The sequence below is a fragment of the Prionailurus viverrinus genome, chromosome D4 (genome assembly GCF_022837055.1).
Source record: "Prionailurus viverrinus isolate Anna chromosome D4, UM_Priviv_1.0, whole genome shotgun sequence".
Classification (NCBI taxonomy): domain Eukaryota; kingdom Metazoa; phylum Chordata; class Mammalia; order Carnivora; family Felidae; genus Prionailurus; species Prionailurus viverrinus.
The window spans coordinates 47,549,724-47,570,358 of record NC_062573.1 but is presented as its reverse complement, the minus strand read 5'-3'; the positions used below and the strand labels follow the sequence as shown (position 1 = coordinate 47,570,358).

General features: G+C 41.7%; 1 protein-coding gene across 5 annotated transcripts in view; it reads right to left on the bottom strand.

The window, feature by feature from the left end:
- Positions 1-20,635, bottom strand: part of TTC39B (tetratricopeptide repeat domain 39B) — a 143,124-nt gene that overhangs the window by 101,304 nt on the left and 21,185 nt on the right. For 4 of the 5 annotated variants that reach the window (XR_007146330.1, XM_047830174.1, XM_047830176.1 and 1 more), the window contains exon 2: positions 8,228-8,262. The exons of the other annotated variant lie outside the window; for it this stretch is intronic. Coding sequence is in view for 3 of the 4 variants with exons in the window: in XM_047830174.1 (XP_047686130.1) it covers positions 8,228-8,262 (35 nt within the window). In the remaining variant the exon portion in view is untranslated. The remainder of the gene's footprint in view (positions 1-8,227; positions 8,263-20,635) is intronic. 5 annotated transcript variants of the gene reach the window in all.

The following is a 20,635-nucleotide window of genomic DNA, read 5'->3' as shown; positions in this document are numbered from 1 at the left end:
GGTGGTATACTTCTATAATTATACGACACTTAATTGAGTTATATACTTAAAACAGGAATTTTATGGGATATAAATTAGCATTGTAATGGGGCTGTTTAAAAAAGAAATGATCCGGGCAGGGAATCTCATGAGAGGTTTTTCTTTTCCCTCCCTACCTAGTACCAAAATTGAAATACACAATTTTCCTTACCATGTCCTCCTGCATTACAGGTTTATTTTTTCCTTCCCTTATGCAAGGTCTCCTGTAAAATTCTTGTGTTTTCTTCCTCAGTGGCATATAAAATAACGACATAAATGCCATCTTAGATCTAATAAGGTAATAGTCAACCTGGTTGAAAAAAACCAGGTGTGGGGGTATGGAAAGAGTCCCTCTCCCAATCTGAGCAATAATTAGATCACCTAGACGGGAGAGTTGGGCCAAACAAAATCAGAGAAAAACGAAAGGAAATCCGACTCTGCCTGGAGTTACTATTTATAATTTAACCACTATGAAGAAAAACATTAACTAGATGTTCTGCAGCTAGCATTTGCTGACTTTCACCCAAAATGACCTTAAAACAGAGCAAACTATTGTATAATAATTAGTGGATCCAACCTCATAAAAAAAAAAATGGGCTTAAAAACTTTATCTCATTATAATTTACAATTTACAGTTCAAAAGAAAAGGTGTAAAGAAGGAAGAAGGAAAAGGTCCCTTAAAATGCTATGCTACAGACTATTTTTATTTCCACCATAAGCTTCTTACCACTTGGTTAAAAATGTCTGCCTACTTCAGTGTCTGGAGGTAAGGATAAATTCACAGTTCTTGCACATAAACACATCCATCGCCACTGCATTCACATGGTCTCAGGACTCGATTCAACACATACAGATTTCTAGGTAAGGATAAATTCAAAAAGGTAATACGATGCTATGGAATATAATAGATCACTGCTGAGAACATACTAAACCTGCACCTGTTCTCACCGTCTCTGAATAAAAAAGAAAGTCTTAATTAACTAGTACCTGACCTGGGCCCTCCAGTTAATCAGACGGTTGTTTCATTGCCCACTAGTGGTTTTTATGAGAAGGAGGTTCATCAAAAACACTACCAAGTCGTAGTGATCCCATGTGGTTCATCCACAGTCTCCACTTGACAGAGGCCAGGGATCCTCGGTGACCCGACCTCGTTGTGTCCACAGGTGTGTCAGGTAACCCTGGCATCCCTCGAAACTCAACGCCAGTGCCAGGCTTCCACCTCCCTACCAGAAGAGAGCTAGCTCTCGCTCTCTTCTGGAACCTGAAACATCCTATTTATTCTTCACGTGCCACATCGCAGTCAATTTACACACAGACCCTTCTTGCGCCCACCACTGTATTGTCAGAGATGGCAGCTGTGCACCAACACTGGGAGAGAAGAATGCTGGTCATCAGAGAACCACGAGGCACATGCCAGCAGGGAACTGTTCAATCAGGAGGCGAGAGACTGCAGCACAGCTAAACCCCTGGTATATCCCTATAGATCAGAACATGGGTCTAACTGACAGTCCCTCCCTGAGAGGTCAGCTCCTTAAGCCCAGCAGGTTGGAAAGTTCATACGCAATTCTAATTTTTATTTATTTTATTTATTTTTTTTAATTTTTTTTTAACGTTTATTTATTTTTGAGACAGAGAGAGACAGAGCATGAACAGGGGAGGGGCAGAGAGAGAGGGAGACACAGAATCTGAAACAGGCTCCAGGCTCTGAGCAGTCAGCACAGAGCCCAACGCGGGGCTCGAACTCACGGACCGTGAGATCATGACCTGAGCCGAAGTCGGACGCTTAACCGACCGAGCCACATAGGCGCCCCCACAATTCTAATTTTTTAAAAGGACCTCTTTGATGTGTCACTAACAGTTAAAGGGGAAAAAAAGCCTCTCATTTTCCCTTCAGTTCTAAACGGTGGAGATGTTTGTATGATCTAACAGTTTGCAAACCTAGTAACTTCCCAACAGAGTCAGTTAAAATAACGCAGTTGTTACCACAAAGATTCGGAAGTAGGAAAATCTAAGTCTGTGGTGGTAAATCCATTAAGCAGAAAGGAGAGCAGAAAATAGTTTTCTTTTGTGGAAATAATTGAAGGCCTCTCTCATCTCTTAGCCTGCATCTGTTCACTGGAAATTCGGGCAAAAATATTCACAGGAATAAATTAATCATCAGGTTGGCATGGGGACCATCTCTTGCTACAGAGAAGTTGAAGCATCACTGTTGGCACTAGAAACATAAAACAAAACATGTGGTTCACTCAGCAGGCGGAAAAAGAGCTCTACTGAGCTTAACGGCTAGAAGGTCACAGAAGGAATGTCATGGCATCACAAATTCAAGAAAAACTGAAATAACTAAAAGTTCACATACAAAAAAAATTGAAGAATTGTTTGCAATTAACTCATATTTGTAATCACAGGGAAAATAATCTGCTAAAAGAAAAGGATCAGGGGCGCCTGGGTGGCGCAGTCGGTTAAGCATCCGACTTCAGTCAGGTCACGATCTCGCGGTCCGTGAGTTCGAGCCCCGAGTCAGGCTCTGGGCTGATGGCTCAGAGCCTGGAGCCTGTTTCCGATTCTGTGTCTCCCTCTCTCTCTGCCCCTCCCCCGTTCATGCTCTGTCTCTCTCTGTCCCCAAAATAAATAAACGTTAAAAAAAAAAAATTTTTAAAAAAGAAAAGAAAAGGATTGAATAATGGACTACTTCTGCAGTATTTTTTTTTATTTCAAAAAAGATCAGTAACGCAGGAGACCTGGGTACAGAAACACCACACTCGATGTTGAGGAAATAAAAGGATCCATCCAAGTGAGGTTTCCCTGTGAATGAAGTATATCCTACTAACTCTGAAAATGTCATTTTAAAACATTTCTACTCATTCTAAAATTTCCTTCACATATGTGACCCAATATGTGACACTCCACCTTTTTAAATGGAATGTACTAGATTAAATTTAACGTTTTCCCAATGTCTCAGAGACAGAATTATGAACATGATTTTCTCACTGGAGACCGAACAGCAAATCAGGGTTGAGGATGGGGGAAATAGTAAGGTACCAATATTTAATGAGCACCTACTATGTGCTTTACTCCCATTACCGCATTTAAATGAATTTTATTTTATCTTCCCAATAAATGTAGGCAAGGATGAAAGAAACTGACACTCAGAGAAGCTAGTCCCAGGCCTCTCAGGCAGTAAGTGGCAGGCTGGGAATGAAGCTCAGGTTAGCCCACCAAATCTGAGGGCCCGTCTCTCCAGAAAGGGACATCTCGTTTTGAATACCTAAGCAAAGTAAAACCAGGTGGCTGTGCTTTGGAGTTCCATGACCATATGCCATATTTTCTTTCTCCTTTCACTGCCATTTTTTGTCACTATCAACAAACTGACTTCTAAACTACCCCCCTCACAACACCTTCCAGAGCTCTGGCAAAATTATGCCAAAAAGCAAAATTTATTAGAATCAGGTAAAAATTAATTATAAACAGACTCTAGATAGAGGCCACCACTACAAGCAAAAGGCAAGATTATTAGAACGTGAACTCTAATATCTACTTTGGCTACACATTCTGGCTTTGGACTCTATGTCAAGGAGGTGAGGCTCTCTATGAGATAATGTACTGTGTTAGTATAATGCATTTGGTGATACATTACTATAATATGTTGCTACGTACAAGAACATGTACCAGGGAGGGACATTTTGGCAACATTGAAAAGGAAACACAAAACTGTTAAAGAGTCTTAAGGGACACAAGAAACAATGCAGATCAGAAATCTAAAAGAACAAGATAAATTCTAAAATGGTTAAACCTGCAAGTTTGCTAACGTGAGGACAGGGAAGTAAAAATTAAAAGAAAAAAGAAGGGTGCATGGGTGGCTAAGTTAAGTGTCTGACTCTTGATTTCAGGTCATGATCTCACAGTTGCAAGATTAAGCCCTGTGTCGGGCTCTGTGCTGGGCGTGGAGGCTCCCTGAGATATTCATTCTCTCTCTCTCTCTCTCTCTCTAAGAAAAAAAAAGAAACAGGAAATGATGGCAGATGTATATAGCTGAAAAGAGCCTGAAAGAGGCAATGAATGGAAAATAAAATGTGAGAAACTTAGGAAGTGAGGTAGTGTTAAAAAAAAAAAAAAAAAAAAACTAGTGTTTTCAGGGGCGCCTGGGTAGCTCCGTCGGTGGAGCGTCCGACTTCAGCTCAGGTCATGATCTTGCAGTCCATGAGTTCGAACCCCTTGTGAGGCTCTGTGCTGACAACTCAGAGCCTCGAGCCTGCTTTAGATTCTGTGTCTCCCTCTTTCTATGCCCCTCCCCTGCTCATGCTCTGTCTCTGTCTCAAAAATAAATAAAAACATTAAAAAAAAAACTATTGTTTTCAGGATGTGAAAAATTATAACACAGTTGACAGTAGGAGCAGCCACACACACACACACACACACACACACACACGTTTTAAAAGTACACAAAACGTTTCTGATAGCAACGAATCAAAAACATCTCCATCACAGGGTCATTGTTGGGATACTGCTGTTCTAAGAACCAGTCATACTAACAATGAAACACCTGAAACAGTTGAATGAACGAGTAATTTTTATGCAAACACGGACATACAGATCAAAGGAACAAAACAGAAAGCCCAGAAACAGAGCACCATTATTCTAATGAATTTACTATTTCACAAAGGAAGCATCATACATAAATCTTCTTTCTTTCACAGACAGCAAATGGTGTTGGAAGGGTAGGTTAGCAATTTTAGGGTTGGCACGACGCAGGGTTCTAAATTAAATACAGTTGGGTTAAGTTCAGGGGTTTTTGTTTGCTTTTTGTTTTTAGTTCAACTATTTCCTTACTCATTTTCAGCCAGCTGGATCTGTCCATTTCTGAGAAGTGCGTTGAAGTCATCAATTACGATAACAGCCGCATCTGTTAGTTTTTGCCTCATGTACTTTGATGCTCTGTTGTTAGATGCATACACACACATTAAGAACTGTTATGTTGGGGCGCCTGGGTGGCTCAGTCGGTTGAGCATCTGACTTCGGCTCAGGTCATGATCTCACAGTTTGAGTTCGAGCCCCACATCAGGCTCTGTGCTGACAGCTCAGAGCCTGGAGCCTGCTCTGGATTCTGTGTCTCCCTCTCTCTCTGTCCCTGACCCACTCGCATTCTGTCTCTGTCTCTCTCAAAAATAAATAAACATTTAAAAAATAATTTAAAAAAAAAAGAACAGTTATGTCTTCCTGGAGAATGGATCCTTCTATCATTATGTAATGTCCTTTATCTCTAATAACTTTCCTTACTTTGAAGCCTGTTCTGTCTGAAATTAATAGAGCTACTCCTGCTTTCTTTTGATTAGAGTCAGCATGGTATATTTTTCTCCATCCATTTACTTTGTTTTAATGTTTATTTATTTTTGAGAGAGAGAGAGAGAGAGAGAGAGAGAACAAGTGGGGGAGAGAGAGAGAGAGAGGCAGACAGACACAGAATCTAAAGCAGGCTCCAAGCTGTCAGCTCAGAGCTCAACACCAAGCTTGAACCCATGAAACGTGAGATCATGACCTGAGCCGACGTCAGATGCTAAACCAGCTGAGCCGCCCAGGTGTCCCTCCATCCATTTACTTTTAATCTAGATGAGTCTTTATGTTTAAAGTCATTGATACATACTTTTCGATCCATGCTGGCAATCTTGGTCTTTTAATTGGCACACATACACCAATGATACTCAAAGTGATTGATACAGCTGGATTAATACCTACTGTATTCTTTGGTTTCCTATTTGTTGCCCTTGTTCTTTGTTCATATTTTTGTTTTTTACTCTTTTTCTGCCTTCTGTGATTTTAATTATTGTATATGATTTCATTTTATCTCCTTTCTTACATATATCTTTTTTTTTTTAGTGGTTGCTCTAGAATTTGCAATATACATTTACAACTAATTCAAGTCATTTTCAAATATTCTCTGTACCATCTTCACAGTAATTGTTCCAAAATAAAGAGGTTATTTTTTTTTCAGTCCTAATCACAATTCAGTTTTTTTCTTTTTAAACCACATAAACAAACATTCAACAATAGAAACATTAAAACATTTGGACAACATAAAAAATGTATAACTAACATAAAGAAAAAACAACTGGGGAGATATCTGAAGCAAATATAACAGAAAATTGAAGAGTATATATGTTTTACAGGTCATAAGTTACATAAGAGAAACAGTGAGGAAAAAAAGTTAAGCATGTAAAAGAAAACTAGAATTCATATAAAAGGAACTGCAATGTGAACAATGGTAATAAAAAGTTTACTATATGTGCTGCCGAAGCGAGCACTAAAGAAAAAGTTTAAAAACGTAAGCTAGGGGCGCCTGGGTGGCGCAGTCGGTTAAGCGTCCGACTTCAGCCAGGTCACGATCTCGCGGTCCGTGAGTTCGAGCCCCGCGTCGGGCTCTGGGCTGATGGCTCAGAGCCTGGAGCCTGTTTCTGATTCTGTGTCTCCCTCTCTCTCTGCCCCTCCCCCGTTCATGCTCTGTCTCTCTCTGTCTCAAAAATAAATAAATGTTAAAAAAAAAATTTAAAAATAAATAAATAAATAAAAACGTAAGCTATTAGATATTATCTGACTAACAAAACCATTTCAAACAGTACCCAGTGGTGGTGATGCTCTATGGAAAGTCTAGTCAAAAGAAACCGCTTCACTTACACAGTATTGGTGGCCACATAAACTGATAAAACCCTTTTGAAAGTGCTATGGACTAAACTGTGTCCCCCAAATGCAGCCGTTGAAGCCCTTACCTCCAACGTGATGGTGCTTGCAGATGAGGCCTATGGGAGAAAATTAGGTGTATACGGGGTCCCGAGAGCAGTACTCTCATGATGGGATTAGTACTTATATAGGAGACGTCTGTCTGTCTGTCTGTCTGTTGTGTGAAGACATCAAGAGAAAGCAGCCACCTACGAGCCAGGAGTGTTCTCACTGGAACCTGACTGTGTCGGCACCCTGAGCTCAGACTTCCAGCCTCCAGAGCTACGAGAAAATACATTTCTATTGTGTAAGCCACCCAGTCTGTGTTGCTTTGTTACGGTGGCCCGAGCTGATTAATGCAGAAAGGCAATTTGGGGGCGCCTGGGTGGCACAGTCGGTTAAGCGTCCGACTTCAGCCAGGTCACGATCTCGCGGTCCGTGAATTCGAGCCCCGCGTCAGGCTCTGGGCTGATGACTCGGAGCCTGGAGCCTGTTTCTGATTCTGTGTCTCCCTCTCTCTCTGCCCCTCCCCCGTTCATGCTCTGTCTCTCTCTGTCCCAAAAATAAATAAAAACGTTGAAAAAAAAATTAAAAAATAAAAAAAATAAAAAAAATAAAAGAAAGGCAATTTGAAATATATTGTATAAAGAGCAGTAAAAATCTCCATCCCTTGTAATCCAGTAATCCTACATCTGTGAAGTTAATCTCCACAGAATCTTTGCAGGTAACTCAACAATATGACAAAGCGAAATACATGAAAATATTCATTACCTAGTTTTAAGTTTTTAAATTGGTTAATAATATAAATGTCTAACAGTGGAGAAATGAGTAATTGTGGTGTTCCACTTGATCTAATAGGATATCATATAAAATCATTACAAAAACTATGTAAACTTACAGGAAATGCTTGCAATAAAATTAAGTGCAAACCAAAAGCAAAATTCTGCAATATGAGGTTACTCGTGTAAAAAAAATATGGACAAGATATAAAAGGTTAGGTATAAACAAAATTAAATTTTTTGGAAAACAATTTTTTATTTTAGTTTAATTAAGGTTATAAGAAATAATACTCAAAAATATACTTGCTAGTAACCTTAGACAGATCCTTTTTTTTTGTAATGTTTATTTATTTTTGAGAGAGAGAGAGACAGTATGAGCTGAGGAGGGTCAGAGAGACAGAGAGGGAGACACAGACTCCAAAGCAGGCTCCAGGCTCTGAGCTGTCAGTACAGAGCCCGATGTGGGGCTTGAAATCACGAACTGTGAGATCATGACCTGAGCCGAAGTCAGGCACTTAACTGACTGAGCCACCCAGGCGCCCCTAGACAGATCCTTTCTTAAGTATTAATAAATATATCCTAACTCTTGAATTACAGAGAAGTATTTCTTCCTGGCAGTAGTCACAACTCCCCCAAAAAAGTCAGAATGAAATATTTACATTTTATATAAGAAAACCGTCCAGTTTTATTTACTACATACTTCTTATTGTGTTACTACTTACATAGAGATGGTTTCCAATGCATCTTCAAAGATGTCCTGGAGGGGAACAAAAAATACAGTGAGTTTCTCAAGAATCCAGACTATGTGTGTATATGCAGGGGCGGCGGGTGGCTGGGATGGGATGCAGTAGAGTCACTCAACTCCCACTAAGGGACTGTCTTCTAGAGAAATCAAGCAACTGAATTTAGGTGAGGGTTAATCTTCTTTTTAAATAATGAAGACTAGTACAACTAGCAATCAAATGGGACCAGTTTGAAGAGTGTGATTTCTTTAACGGCGTTGTGTCTCCTTCCTCAGTCTCATTCATACCACACGCAGAACAAAACAAACTGGACTTGCCCAATTTCGTCTTTTCTTGCTCCATGGCTGTTAGCATCCCCCGGACCTTCCTTTCACATCTAGCTCCATGAACCTTCTAGCTAGTCTTCCTGCCATCACCTTTTCTCCCCCAGTTAATGTGTCCACAAAAGACAGCCCTTTCCTTCATGCCACTGGTCTGCCCGTTCAAAAGCTACAACAGGAGAAAAACCCAAGTGCAGGTGTGTACACACACACACACACACACACACACCTCACACTCATACACACTAACACACTCATAAACTCAGTCATACACACACACTCACAAATACACATCCACTCACAAATGTACATACATATAAAGCTTACAAAAATCAAACCAGGCTCCTCATCCAAATACGTGGGACCCAACATAACCCAGTCCAATTTTCTTTTTTAAGTTTACTTATTTATTCTGAGAGAGAGAGCAAGCCAGGAAGGGGCAGAGAGAGAGAGGAAGAGAGAGAATCCCAAGCAGGCTCCATGCTGTCAGCACAGAGCCTGACTTGGGGCTCAATCTCATGAACCATGAGATCATGACCTGAGCCAAAATCGAGGGTCGCATGTTTAACGGACTGAGCCACCCAGACGCCCATCTAGTCCAATTGTCAAAGCATCTTTCTCCCTGCATCCATGCCACCATCACCATAATCCGGGCACAAGGACCTCACTGGTCTCCCCACTCCTACACTTGATACCCTCCAATCGAGCCTCCACACAACTATATTCTTTTCTTTCTCTTCCTTTAATAAGCTCTTGCCATCCCACTGTCATAGACCTTTTTACAAGCTTTATTGTACTTAGAATCAACCAAACTCCTTCCCATGATCAACAGAGCCTTGAGCAACTCTACCCCCCTCTGGCCACCTCTCTACCCACCTGCACCCTGGCTCCCTCCATTTCATGTGCAGGCCTGTCTTTGTGGTCCTTAAACAAGACAAACCCCTCCTACATCTCTCTTCATTGCTCTCTCCTTCCCAGAAGGCTCTTTGCTCGACTCTTCCTGTGGCTGACGCATTCCCATCCTTCAGTTTTCAGCTCACAAAGAGACTGTCTCTAATGACCCTGATTAAAATTACTAAGAATAGCAGCTCATAGTTTCTCATCATCTGATTTATTTCACTCATTACATTTATCATAATCTGCGATCATTTTGTTTACTTACTTGGTTACAGGCTGCCTCCATCAGGGCAGGTTCTTATTGATCACGTCTACAGAAAAATCACCAGGGCCTGGCACAGTAGCTGCTCAATAAATACATGTTGCCTAACGAGTGCGTAAACGGAGTTCGGACTGTCAAGACACTTATCACATCACCTCATTTAGAGCCCTGATGCAGAAATGAGGAAAGAGGGCTACCTGAGCTCTACATTTAGGCAGGAAAGGGGGGGGGGGAAACGTGTAAATACTAAGAAGATGCAACGTTGCAAGTAGTGGCAGAAGGTCAGACTCTGGATTCCCCAACCCGCTAATCCACATTGGGAGGGAGGCAGAGTCAACGGCAAGTCAAACTTAACCGCACTCTCCTGGAGCAAAAGTGGAAGCTCATCAATTAACTACCAGAAGAGAAATGAACTAGTCCTGAAGCAAAGGCACCTAAGCCAGAAGTAAAAAGATGCTTCTCTGGCCTCCATTAAAAAATCCCCATTTAGAAGCAGACTCCTTTCTCCAAATCAAAAGTCTGTGGAGGCTGTTGGTATCACAGATGTTGTCATTTTGAATCACAGCACAACGTCTCACCTGTCAGCACACCGTTATCACAAGAGACCGTGGAGAAGGGAGAAACTCTGCTCTCCAGGAACACCAATCCGGCTGTGATGGTCCAGCTCACAGTCCATCTGGTGTTGTCAACCCCACCCGGGGCCGATTTGACCAAGGAAGGGGGAACGTAGAGATCACACGCCTGGAAGGCTACCGCGCACTGTCCCCTGCTGGTGAACCTCAACCCAAAAAGCAGGGCACGCAGCACACACTGAAAGACTTCCCGAGTTCCCTTAAGGAAGGACAACTCAGGGAGCCAGCTCTTGGTTTAAAAGGAGACGAGGCTTTTAGTCTTATGCAAGAAATACTCCCTCAGAAGAAGAAAAAGTAAGAATCTCACACAAGAAATCATCTTCACTTAAGTAACATCTCTCCATTTTGTCATAAGCAGAGCGTTCTCTAAATAAAGGACGCTGTACAAAATGGGGCCATAGTTAACGATACTGCCTTGTGTATCTGGAAGTTGCTAGGAGAATAGATCTTAAAAGTTCTCACCAGCACAGAGAAAAGCCTATCTCGGTGAGGTGGTGGATGTGTTAATTAACCTTATTATGGTAATCATTTCACAAATGTACATATATCACATCTCTGCATTGTACACTTCAAACTGACAAAATGCTAAATGTTAACTACATCTCAACACAGAAGCTGTGGAAATTTACGTTTATTTGAGAGAGAGAGAACATGTGTATGTGAGAGAGCACAAGCAGGGGAGGGGCAGAGAGGAGGAGAGACAGAATCCCAAACAGGATCTGCAACATCAGTGCAGAGGCCGATGTGGGGCTCGAACTCACAAACTGTGAGATCGTGACCTGACCTGAAATCAAGAGTCGGACACTTAGCCAACTGCACCACCCAGGCACCCCAGAAGCTGTGGAAATTTTTTTAATTAAAAAAAAGAAAAAAAGAACGTTAATTTCTATTTTTTTTCCATTTAGCTGAATAATGACAATTGAATAGAATATCTCTATTAGGAATGGAGAAAATGCACCAGAGTTCTAGAGTACTATTCTAATAAACTAGAGGAAAGAGAGGAAAGACAGGGAGACAGGGAGAGAGGGAGAGAGAGAGAGAGGGAGAGCTCTATGAAGGCCAGACAAAAGGTGAAATGTTTTCATTTGGAAAAGAGGAAGGGTAAAGAGAACTAAGATTGAGCACATATCATGTGCCAGGCATTTTACAAAAGTTATCTCACTTGCTCCTCCCAATTTACATCAAGTAAATCGGGGTAAATCATAGGTAATTACCTGACCCATATGACACAGCTGGTAAGTAAAGGAATTGGGATTCAAGCTCAGATCTTTAACTCCAAAGTATTTCTTTACTGTTAAAACCATCCACAACTTGATATTAAGGCACCTGGGCAGAAGTTGCAAGGGGGTGGGAGAGGAGGGGACAGCATATCTTCTCAAGGTCATACAGCAGCATGGTTGAGCAGGCCCTCCCAGGGATTAGCTCATTCTCCAGGAGAATATACTTGTGTTTGACTTTGCTATTTACTATCTGATTAGAACTCAAATACCGTGAAGTTACATGTTAACTTCTAGATTTGAGTGGTAGTAAAACCTTAAAGACTACAGTTTTACTACCCTGTAGGATACTACCCAGTTTTATGTATAACCTAGTAATCTTAATCTAACATTGCTTTATAAATACCCAGTTCCACAAGTATTCTTTTAATCAGTTTACCATCCCAGTGGTTTCCTCCACGGATGGGTCAAATAAAACTTTTGACACGTTCATTTTATATCATTCTGGGAATTATATTTGTAATTTGTGGAAATTATACTTTGACGTGAACACTGACAACACACTCTCTCCCTAGGTACCTGCAAATACGGTCTCCCAGATCCCTGGGGAAACTGATGTGGATTCCATGGGGGAGAAGATAGAAGTCAGAGAAGTCTCCCGTACCTCCCGCAGCACATACCCAGGGGCCAATGGCTTCTTTTTCCTTCTCTCTCTCTAGGTCCCGACATCCAATTCAAATTCTGTCCCTCTCCTGCCTCTGCCTCAGGAGCTCCTTTCCTCCGTGGACTTCCATCATCAACGGCCTCCCACCCAAGCACCAAGTACGCTCGCGTATATTCTCCACCGAGTGCAATGAGACTGCTCTACCTGTAGTCTCTTTGCTTCTCCACTCACCACCAACTTCCCAGTGCTTCTCCAGAGCTGGTTTTTATTCCCCCAGTGATCACTACAAGCTGTTTCCCTTAAACTTCCCAGGCCTGGGTAGGCTCACGAGGTGGACCCCAGCTGAAATGCATACAGTCAGGAAAGCATCCAGAGTCCTTAAAGTTTAATGACAGTTAAGAAAGGAAAGATCACCCGCTGACAAACATGATGTGCTCACAGAAAGCGCCTGTGTTTAGTTTCTTCCTTGAAGGCTACCTCATTTGCCTCCCCCATGGCCACGCTGGGCGAACCTTAAAGAGCAATTACCCTTGGGTGTAGTGTAACAAACACTTACGTGAGCCACACCTGGCTCCTGATCACACATTGCCTCAACGCGGTACCTGGCTCTTCCCAGAGCCTATCTTGCCTCCCTGGCTGGAGTCAAGGGCCATCATACTGCTTTTAAATACACTTTAGAACCTAGCACGGTACTTTGCACTTCACCGACTCTTAGCAAATAACCGTTGGCTGACTGGCTGGCTGAGTACCCTTGTCTGGAGAGGAAAGGTCCTTACCTTGAGCGGTTTCATTTTGCAATTTAGCAAATGGACTGACTCTGTACATGAAGGATTCCCTGGAGGGCCTTCTGGAGGCAAGGCTAGCACTCCCGGGCCTGCTCCTGCTAGGTGGGGAGCCTGAAACTTTCCCCCTGTCCTCAGATGGAGAACCCTGGTCATGGGAACAGAGTGTTGGGGGGGGGTGGGGGGCGGAGGGGGTTGCTGGGGGTGCTACATCAACTACTAAGGCTTTTTAAGCAATTTTCATCTTAATTTGTTATATTTGTCATATTCTGGGTAGCAAAAATGCATGCAAGTGCATGTAAGTAGCAGCAGGTTCTTAACAAATGTCCATTTAAGAATCTTAAATAATGAAGATACTAATGAAAAGGTTTACATTCTGTTTATCCCTAGTGTTTAAGCCTTATTTGGCTTATTTTAATAGCCAAATAAGCTATTAAAAGTAGTAATGTAAATACTCTATATTAACTTCCAAAGAGACCAAACGGATTTACAACCTTTCAAGACCCTCCATCGGAATTTTACTTCATTTTGCAGTGTGAAAAGGAGTGCGTGGCAACTATTACTCCAAGAAGTAGGAAGAAACATGATGGAAATGAAAACTAGATACCACAAATCCAAAAGGCTGAGTCACTTCTCTAGGTCTCTCCCTCTCTCCCTTACCTCTTCCTCCTCCTCTGCCTCTTCCACCATTTTTCCGTCCCTCATACGGATGACTTCACCGGTCTGTGAGCTGATGCTACCCTGTTCTCATCGAGCTGCTGTTCTTCAGAGAGGGATGACAAGGTTTGATGGGGCTCTGTAGACACCTTCCTCCTCAGTGGGAGCCCCCCACCCCCCACCCCATAATACCAGACCCTCCTCACTGGAGCTTTCACCCAATGTTCCGTTCTATTGACCAATGAAGCTGTGTGTTTGGTACCATGGACTCAAAGAACCCCAGAGCTGCCAACAACTCTGACAGGTCACAGATTCTGCCCCTGGCTCTAAGGCACATCTGGACCATTCCCAGGGAGATGAGACATGAAGAGGATGCCCCAACCTCCCCTGGGACTAGGGAGGGGATTTATAGCCACAGATATTGGGATCCCAAGGACCACAAACATTCCTGGGGCTGACATTCACCCCTGAATGATATTCAAAATGAGTATGAAGATAATTAAGATATTCAAAATGGTTGTTGAATCACTATATTGTACACCTAAAACTAATATAATACTGTATGTAAACTATACTCTGATTAAAATAGAATTTAATTTAACTCAATTAAAAAACAAGATGTTCAAAATGGGACACAGGACTGACATCAGATGTTAGAATTTATCATTATCGTAGTGGTGTACCAGGATTTCTCAGGTATTAGATGTACATCTTTTCACACATGAAAGGAGAAGGGGCACATTGCTACAGGAATCATATGAGAAATACATAAACTGAAGTGACATCATTGCCCACTATAACATCAACAAAGAATTGATTTTTCTAAATTAGGGTTAATTCACTAAAAAAACATCTTTTTGGGGTGTTAATGAGGTGACTTTTAGAAGAAAGGCTGGGCAAAGACCTTTTTTAAAAAACATATAGGGGCGCCTGGGTGGCGCAGTCGGTTAAGCGTCCGACTTCAGCCAGGTCACGATCTCTCGGTCCGGGAGTTCGAGCCCCGCATCAGGCTCTGGGCTGATGGCTCGGAGCCTGGAGCCTGTTTCCGATTCTGTGTCTCCCTCTCTCTCTGCCCCTCCCCCGTTCAAGCTCTGTCTCTCTCTGTCCCAAAAATAAATAAACGTTGAAAAAAAAATTAAAAAAAAAAAAAAAAAACATATAAACCCTGGGCTCATCTCCCAGCAATAATTTTTCATTCTGCTCACACTTGCTATCCATTTCTCTCCTTACCTTTGTCAGGCTCAAAGAGGAGCCCATAGCCTGCCAGAACATTTAAACTCCCCCACTGGATTCTGAGGGTTACAGCCAGCTGTGTTTTATATGCAAGGCTACGTTTTTTAAAATTTCATATTGTGTGAGGGAGCGGCGATGCCCTGAAACCCTCTGAAGCCAAATGTAAAGCCCAGCTTCAGCATCCCATTTACTGGGTACGAAGGGCACAAACACCACTCACGCTAGCATTAGAGGATTCACATCAAAGCAAGTTCTCTGTGAAACCTTATCTGACCCACAGGGCTCTTCATCAAAGAGAAGGAAAGCAATTGGGGCCCATACACACACTCATATTCCAAGTTCCCACCTGGCCTTTGCAGCGAACAAAATGTGACCTACCCATGGTTTCAGAAGGCCAGACTATGAACATAATTCTCAAATAGAACAGATTAAAAACAACAACAACAACACGACAGAGTTCACCTTCTGAACCTACCCAGAAGGTTTGTAAAACTTGATTTGGGGGGATACACAAAGTAAAAAATTGTAGGTTTTCAAAGATTATTCAAAAATAGAGTTTTTAAAATTTTTAATAATACAAACAATAAATCAGCTGCCATAAGAAAAAAAGTTGGGCCTTAAAAGTTTTTTTTTTTTACACATTTGTCACCTGACATTGAAAATAATCTCACACTGAGTACAGTTAATATGGTCAATTAATATGGCTCTCCGTTCCTCTCATGCCAAAAAAGTACTCTGATACTACCCCACAAGTTCTGTCCTTTTTTTTTTTAAGTTTCACATTTACCAAAAATCATAGATCTGATGGTGAAAACTGGGACATAGAGTAACAATCCCATAGGAAGAATTACTTGGAACACAAAAATAAATTAAGCACATTTTCACTTAACAACTCTTACATGTCGATGAGTAAGGTTTTATTCAATGATTCACTCAAGCATCACAGGGACAATGTAGTACATTTCCACCACAGGAAGGTGGAAAACACACATTTAGGCCTGGAAGTTACATTTGGGCCTGTTCTCACCCTTTCAATCCTTCCACTTCCCCGCCTGTAGAACGGGGATTCCAATCACCTGCCCGGAACTGTTGCAAGGATGCTAGCGAGATAATGCACGTACAGGTCCGACGCAACACAGAATCAATAAATACAACGCCACAGGATACTAAATTCTCAGATATGGAATGAATCAGCAGACTCATAGAGACAGACTGGGATCCCTCCCTGGATTTCCTCGATAACCCTGTCACGCTAAAGATGCTGCACCCTCTTTTGGAAGAGAGACAAAAAAAATGTATCTGGGAATATCTATAGCAAATAGGTGCTCAAACATGTTAACTGCCTTTACTTCTCCCATCTTCAAATGCCTTCACCTCATCTCCTTTGATGCCCAGATCCTTCTTAATTCAGTAATTCAGTGTGTTACCCAACATGATTAACATAACTTAAGGGCACAGAGCTCAGGACCTCAGCTCACTGGGGAGCAGAGTGACCTTGGCCAACACAGTGTGACTTTGGCCAATACACCCAACCTCTCAGGGTTCAAGCTTCCTCATGAGTAAGGCAGAGATGATGGCACAGATATCATCCCTTACTCAAAATCCTAGCTTCTGTGAATTAAACAGAAATCTTCCCCAATAAGGCAGCTGTTCATCCATTATACATGCTAAAATAAAATCCCTCAGGGAAGGCTGGCAGTCAGAGAGACTGCATCTAAAAGGAATGCCGGGCTTTTCAAAGTTTGAGCCGAATCAGTGGCACTAACTCAATAGCTAGTTAGTGTGTTAAGTATCAAGCAAAGTAGCTCACACAATGATTCTCTGGAATTTCTAAGACCTTCTAGCCAAGCACAGAGAAACCACGATGAGAATTAAAAAGAAACCACCAGATGTCACTCTCACAAACAACAACTGAACTGGACAGCAGCATGGCTCTAGTTTTCCAACACATGGATGAGGGTGTTACCAAAAAAAAACAAAACAAAACAAAACAGAAACAGCTAACCTTATGAAGGGGGAACAGAAGTTCCTTTTCTGCATTTTATTAGAACTATGGAGCTGAGTTACAGCTAAGACAGGGGTTAAACTCTAAGGTGAGCATTCAAGGGGAAAACTGTGTATATAGTCAAAATTTACACTGAACAAATCCTGTAAATTACCATTATATGACAGAGTACACATGACTTTGGATAGACTCTCATAGAGGAGTGGTGTATGTGTGCAATTAAGAGGACATAAGCAAAATGTGTTTTTCACAACTGTGTATAATTAAATTTATTTAACATAAATGAGGAAATTATTTTACTCGCCTGTACACCGTCTACTCAGCTACTATTTTTACGGCTGTAAAAGGAACCTTGCCAACCACTTAACATGTCAAGCGCTCCAGTCCTCTGGGGCAAACCCCACCGATCTACTGTCAACAGGATAATATTTAGGACATGTGATTTGTGCAAAGGAATAATTTTACACAAAACAAACAGCAGCAAACAGAACCAAAAGGCTGAGTTTTGACATTTTCAACTGTCTCATTTTGAGACCATCACTAGCAGAGGTACTTTAAAATTAAAAGGGACACAGGGGCGCCTGGGTGGCGCAGTCGGTTAAGCGTCCGACTTCAGCCAGGTCACGATCTCGCGGTCCGTGAGTTCGAGCCCCACGTCGGGCTCTGGGCTGATGGCTCAGAGCCTGGAGCCTGTTTCCGATTCTGTGCCTCCCTCTCTCTCTGCCCCTCTCCCGTTCATGCTCTGTCTCTCTCTGTCCCAAAAATAAATAAACGTTGAAAAAAAAAAATTAAAAGGGACACAGAAACCACAGCTTCTTCCTATGAAGAAATAACCGTCAATTCCATTTACCAACATCCAGGCACCACACTGGGCTCTTGGATGCTTATTTCTAATTTACAGACAATCATAAAAAGTGAGCAGTTCACCTCTACTGAGTTCTCACAACAGGTAACAACACCGAGTGCCAAGCACTGATCTAAATCCTTGATGTGTATTAGCTCATTTAATCTTCATAACAACCCTGTGAAATAAGACTATTACTACATCCAAATTTGGAAACTAAGACCAAGAGATTTAATTAATGTACCCAATATCCCATAGCTAAGCCTCGGTTTTTCCATCTGTACAATCGTTGTAATACCACTTCACTTATAGCACTGTTGTGAGATTTAACTGAGATCACATATTTACTAGCACAGTGTTGACATAGCAGACGGTAATAAACAATGTTTTTTCTTATCATTAAAGTGTTTCTACAGCTGAAAAGTCTCAAGGGCAGCCTACGGATGAGCAAAATGAAACCTCTTACAACATCTTGCTGGACCCCCAAATTTCCCAGCTATGGCAGAGTTAGCATCTCCTGTGTAGCTCTGCTCCAAAGTAGATGCCTTAAGGGGCACCCGGGGGGCTCAGTCAGTTAAATGTACAACTTCAGCTCAGGTCATGATCTCACAGCTCCTGAGTTCGAGCCCCACATAGGGCCCTGTGCTGACATGACAGCTCAGAGCCTGGAGCCTCCTTCAGATTCTGTGTCTCCCTCTCTCTCTGCCCCTCTCCCACTCATGCTCTGTCTCGCTCTCAAAAATAAGTATTTTAAAAAAGATTAAAAAAATTTTTTTTCCGTAAAATGCCTTAAAAGTAAGCCACAGAATCTTGTCACTTAAGATAAGTACTCAGAAGAGGCAGCTCCCGAAGAGTAAGGCTTCAAAGGAGCCCTCAAACTAAGAAAACCCAAAATTCATGAGAGAGGAGGAATGAGCTCAAGAGGTTCAAATCCCGCTTTCTCCACACACTAGCTTTGGGGCCTTGGGCAAGCTATCGTCCTTCTTTGTGCCTCAGTTCCCCACCTCACTGGATTGTCCATGGATTAAATGACACAGCGAAAGCATGTACAACAATGACTGCATACAAAACATTAGTCATAACAGCTATTATCGTTGGGACTTGTATCTCCTAAAGGCACTGGTGAGTGGCACAGTTTGCTGCAGCCAGGGCAGTTGGGTAGCACAACCCTTGGCACGAAGAAACCTGGTTCTACCTCCCTCTGGCTGACATGTCCTGGTGTCCCCAAACCGATCAGGCCACCACAGCAAACCCATGCACCAAATCCAGCCTGCCGCCTATTTTTGTAAATAAAGTTTTATTGGAACGCTACCACACTCAATCATTTACAAATCGTGTATGGCTGCTTTCCTGTTACAACTTCACAGCTGAGTAGTTGCAAGTGAAACCAAATGATCTGCAAAGCTGAAAACACTATCTGGCCTTTCGCCAGAAAAAGTTTGCCTATATTTACACAACTGGATGAAACATCAAGTTTCCTTACCTGTCCCATTGGATATTTTGAAGGTAGAGTAAGACACAGATGTGAAAAATCTATAAAATGGTAGGGGTAATTTACCAAAACCCAAAGCCTTAAGCTTTAAATTGAAGAGGGAAGTAATGCTAAGAATATGAGCTGTACAGAGTCCGTCACTTATTAACTATGTGTGGCCATAAGGGAGCGACTTAGATTCACTAAGATTCATATTCATCGTTGTAAAATGGGAATCCCAATAATACCAAACATGTGGGGTTGAAAGAATTACATAAGCTGTATGTAAAGTTTAGCTTGGTGTCTTGTCCATAAGTACTTGGTAATGCCAGCTCTCGTTAAATCATTACTTTTGTTGTCATTACTGCAGGGAAAAGTTATACGTGACCAAATACTGGACCACTCAGACAGCACCTTCCCTCTGCTTTATCTACCCTCATGAGAATTATAGGGGCTAGCAAAGCAGAGATGCTGAAAACTGTTAATCTGTTCTCTTGGGGCATTCTAAGGGAGACGAGGCTAAAACTCCAATACATTCACTTCTCTAAATTGGAGAATTGGACTAAATTGGACTAAATTCTCCTTCACTCCCACCAACATTTCCCTCTCAACAGCAAGAAATTTTCAGCAAGAAGCTAAATGCCTACCTACCTGCACATTTGTATAATGTCGAGAAATAAACTTCACATTCTAAGACAATAACTGAATCAATCCCATCACAAGTGAAATGCTGACATTTTGGTTTCTAACAAGAAACAATTAAATATGGAAACTTACTCAAAACTAGCAGAAAGGAGAGGCTGCCAGAATGAATTAGTACAGATCATTTAAATAGCATCTTGAATGTAATATACATTACACATCAAAAAAAATTTTTTTTTAATTTAAAATCCTAAACATGTAAAAGGAAAATACTAAAAATCTGGTAAAACTAATGCATTAAAAAGAATCTGAAATAACTGCAAAGGAGTACCAGGGAGCAGAGGCATTTGGGGCTGATGCAAATGTTCAAGACCTCAATTATAGTGGTGGTTAAATGGGTGTACACAATTATGAAATTTACCCTGTACATTTAGCACGGATGCATCTTAGTGCATGCAAATTATACCTCCACAAAGTTGGTTCTTTAAAGATGTGGAGAACGACCTAATATAAAAAATTTCCATACGGAGTGTTGAAATGTGGATGCTGATACCATAAGGCTGTCATAATAACGGTGTCAGTTCTGCAGCACTCTTCATCGTACCAGGCGCTGCTCTAAATGCTTTTACATGTATTAACTCATTTGTTCTTCTTAGCAGCCCTCTGAAGTGGCTTAGTGTGATCTCCACTTTACAGATGATGAAACTGGGACACAGAGAGGTTAAATAACTTGCTCAGGGTCACAAAGCATGGACCTGACA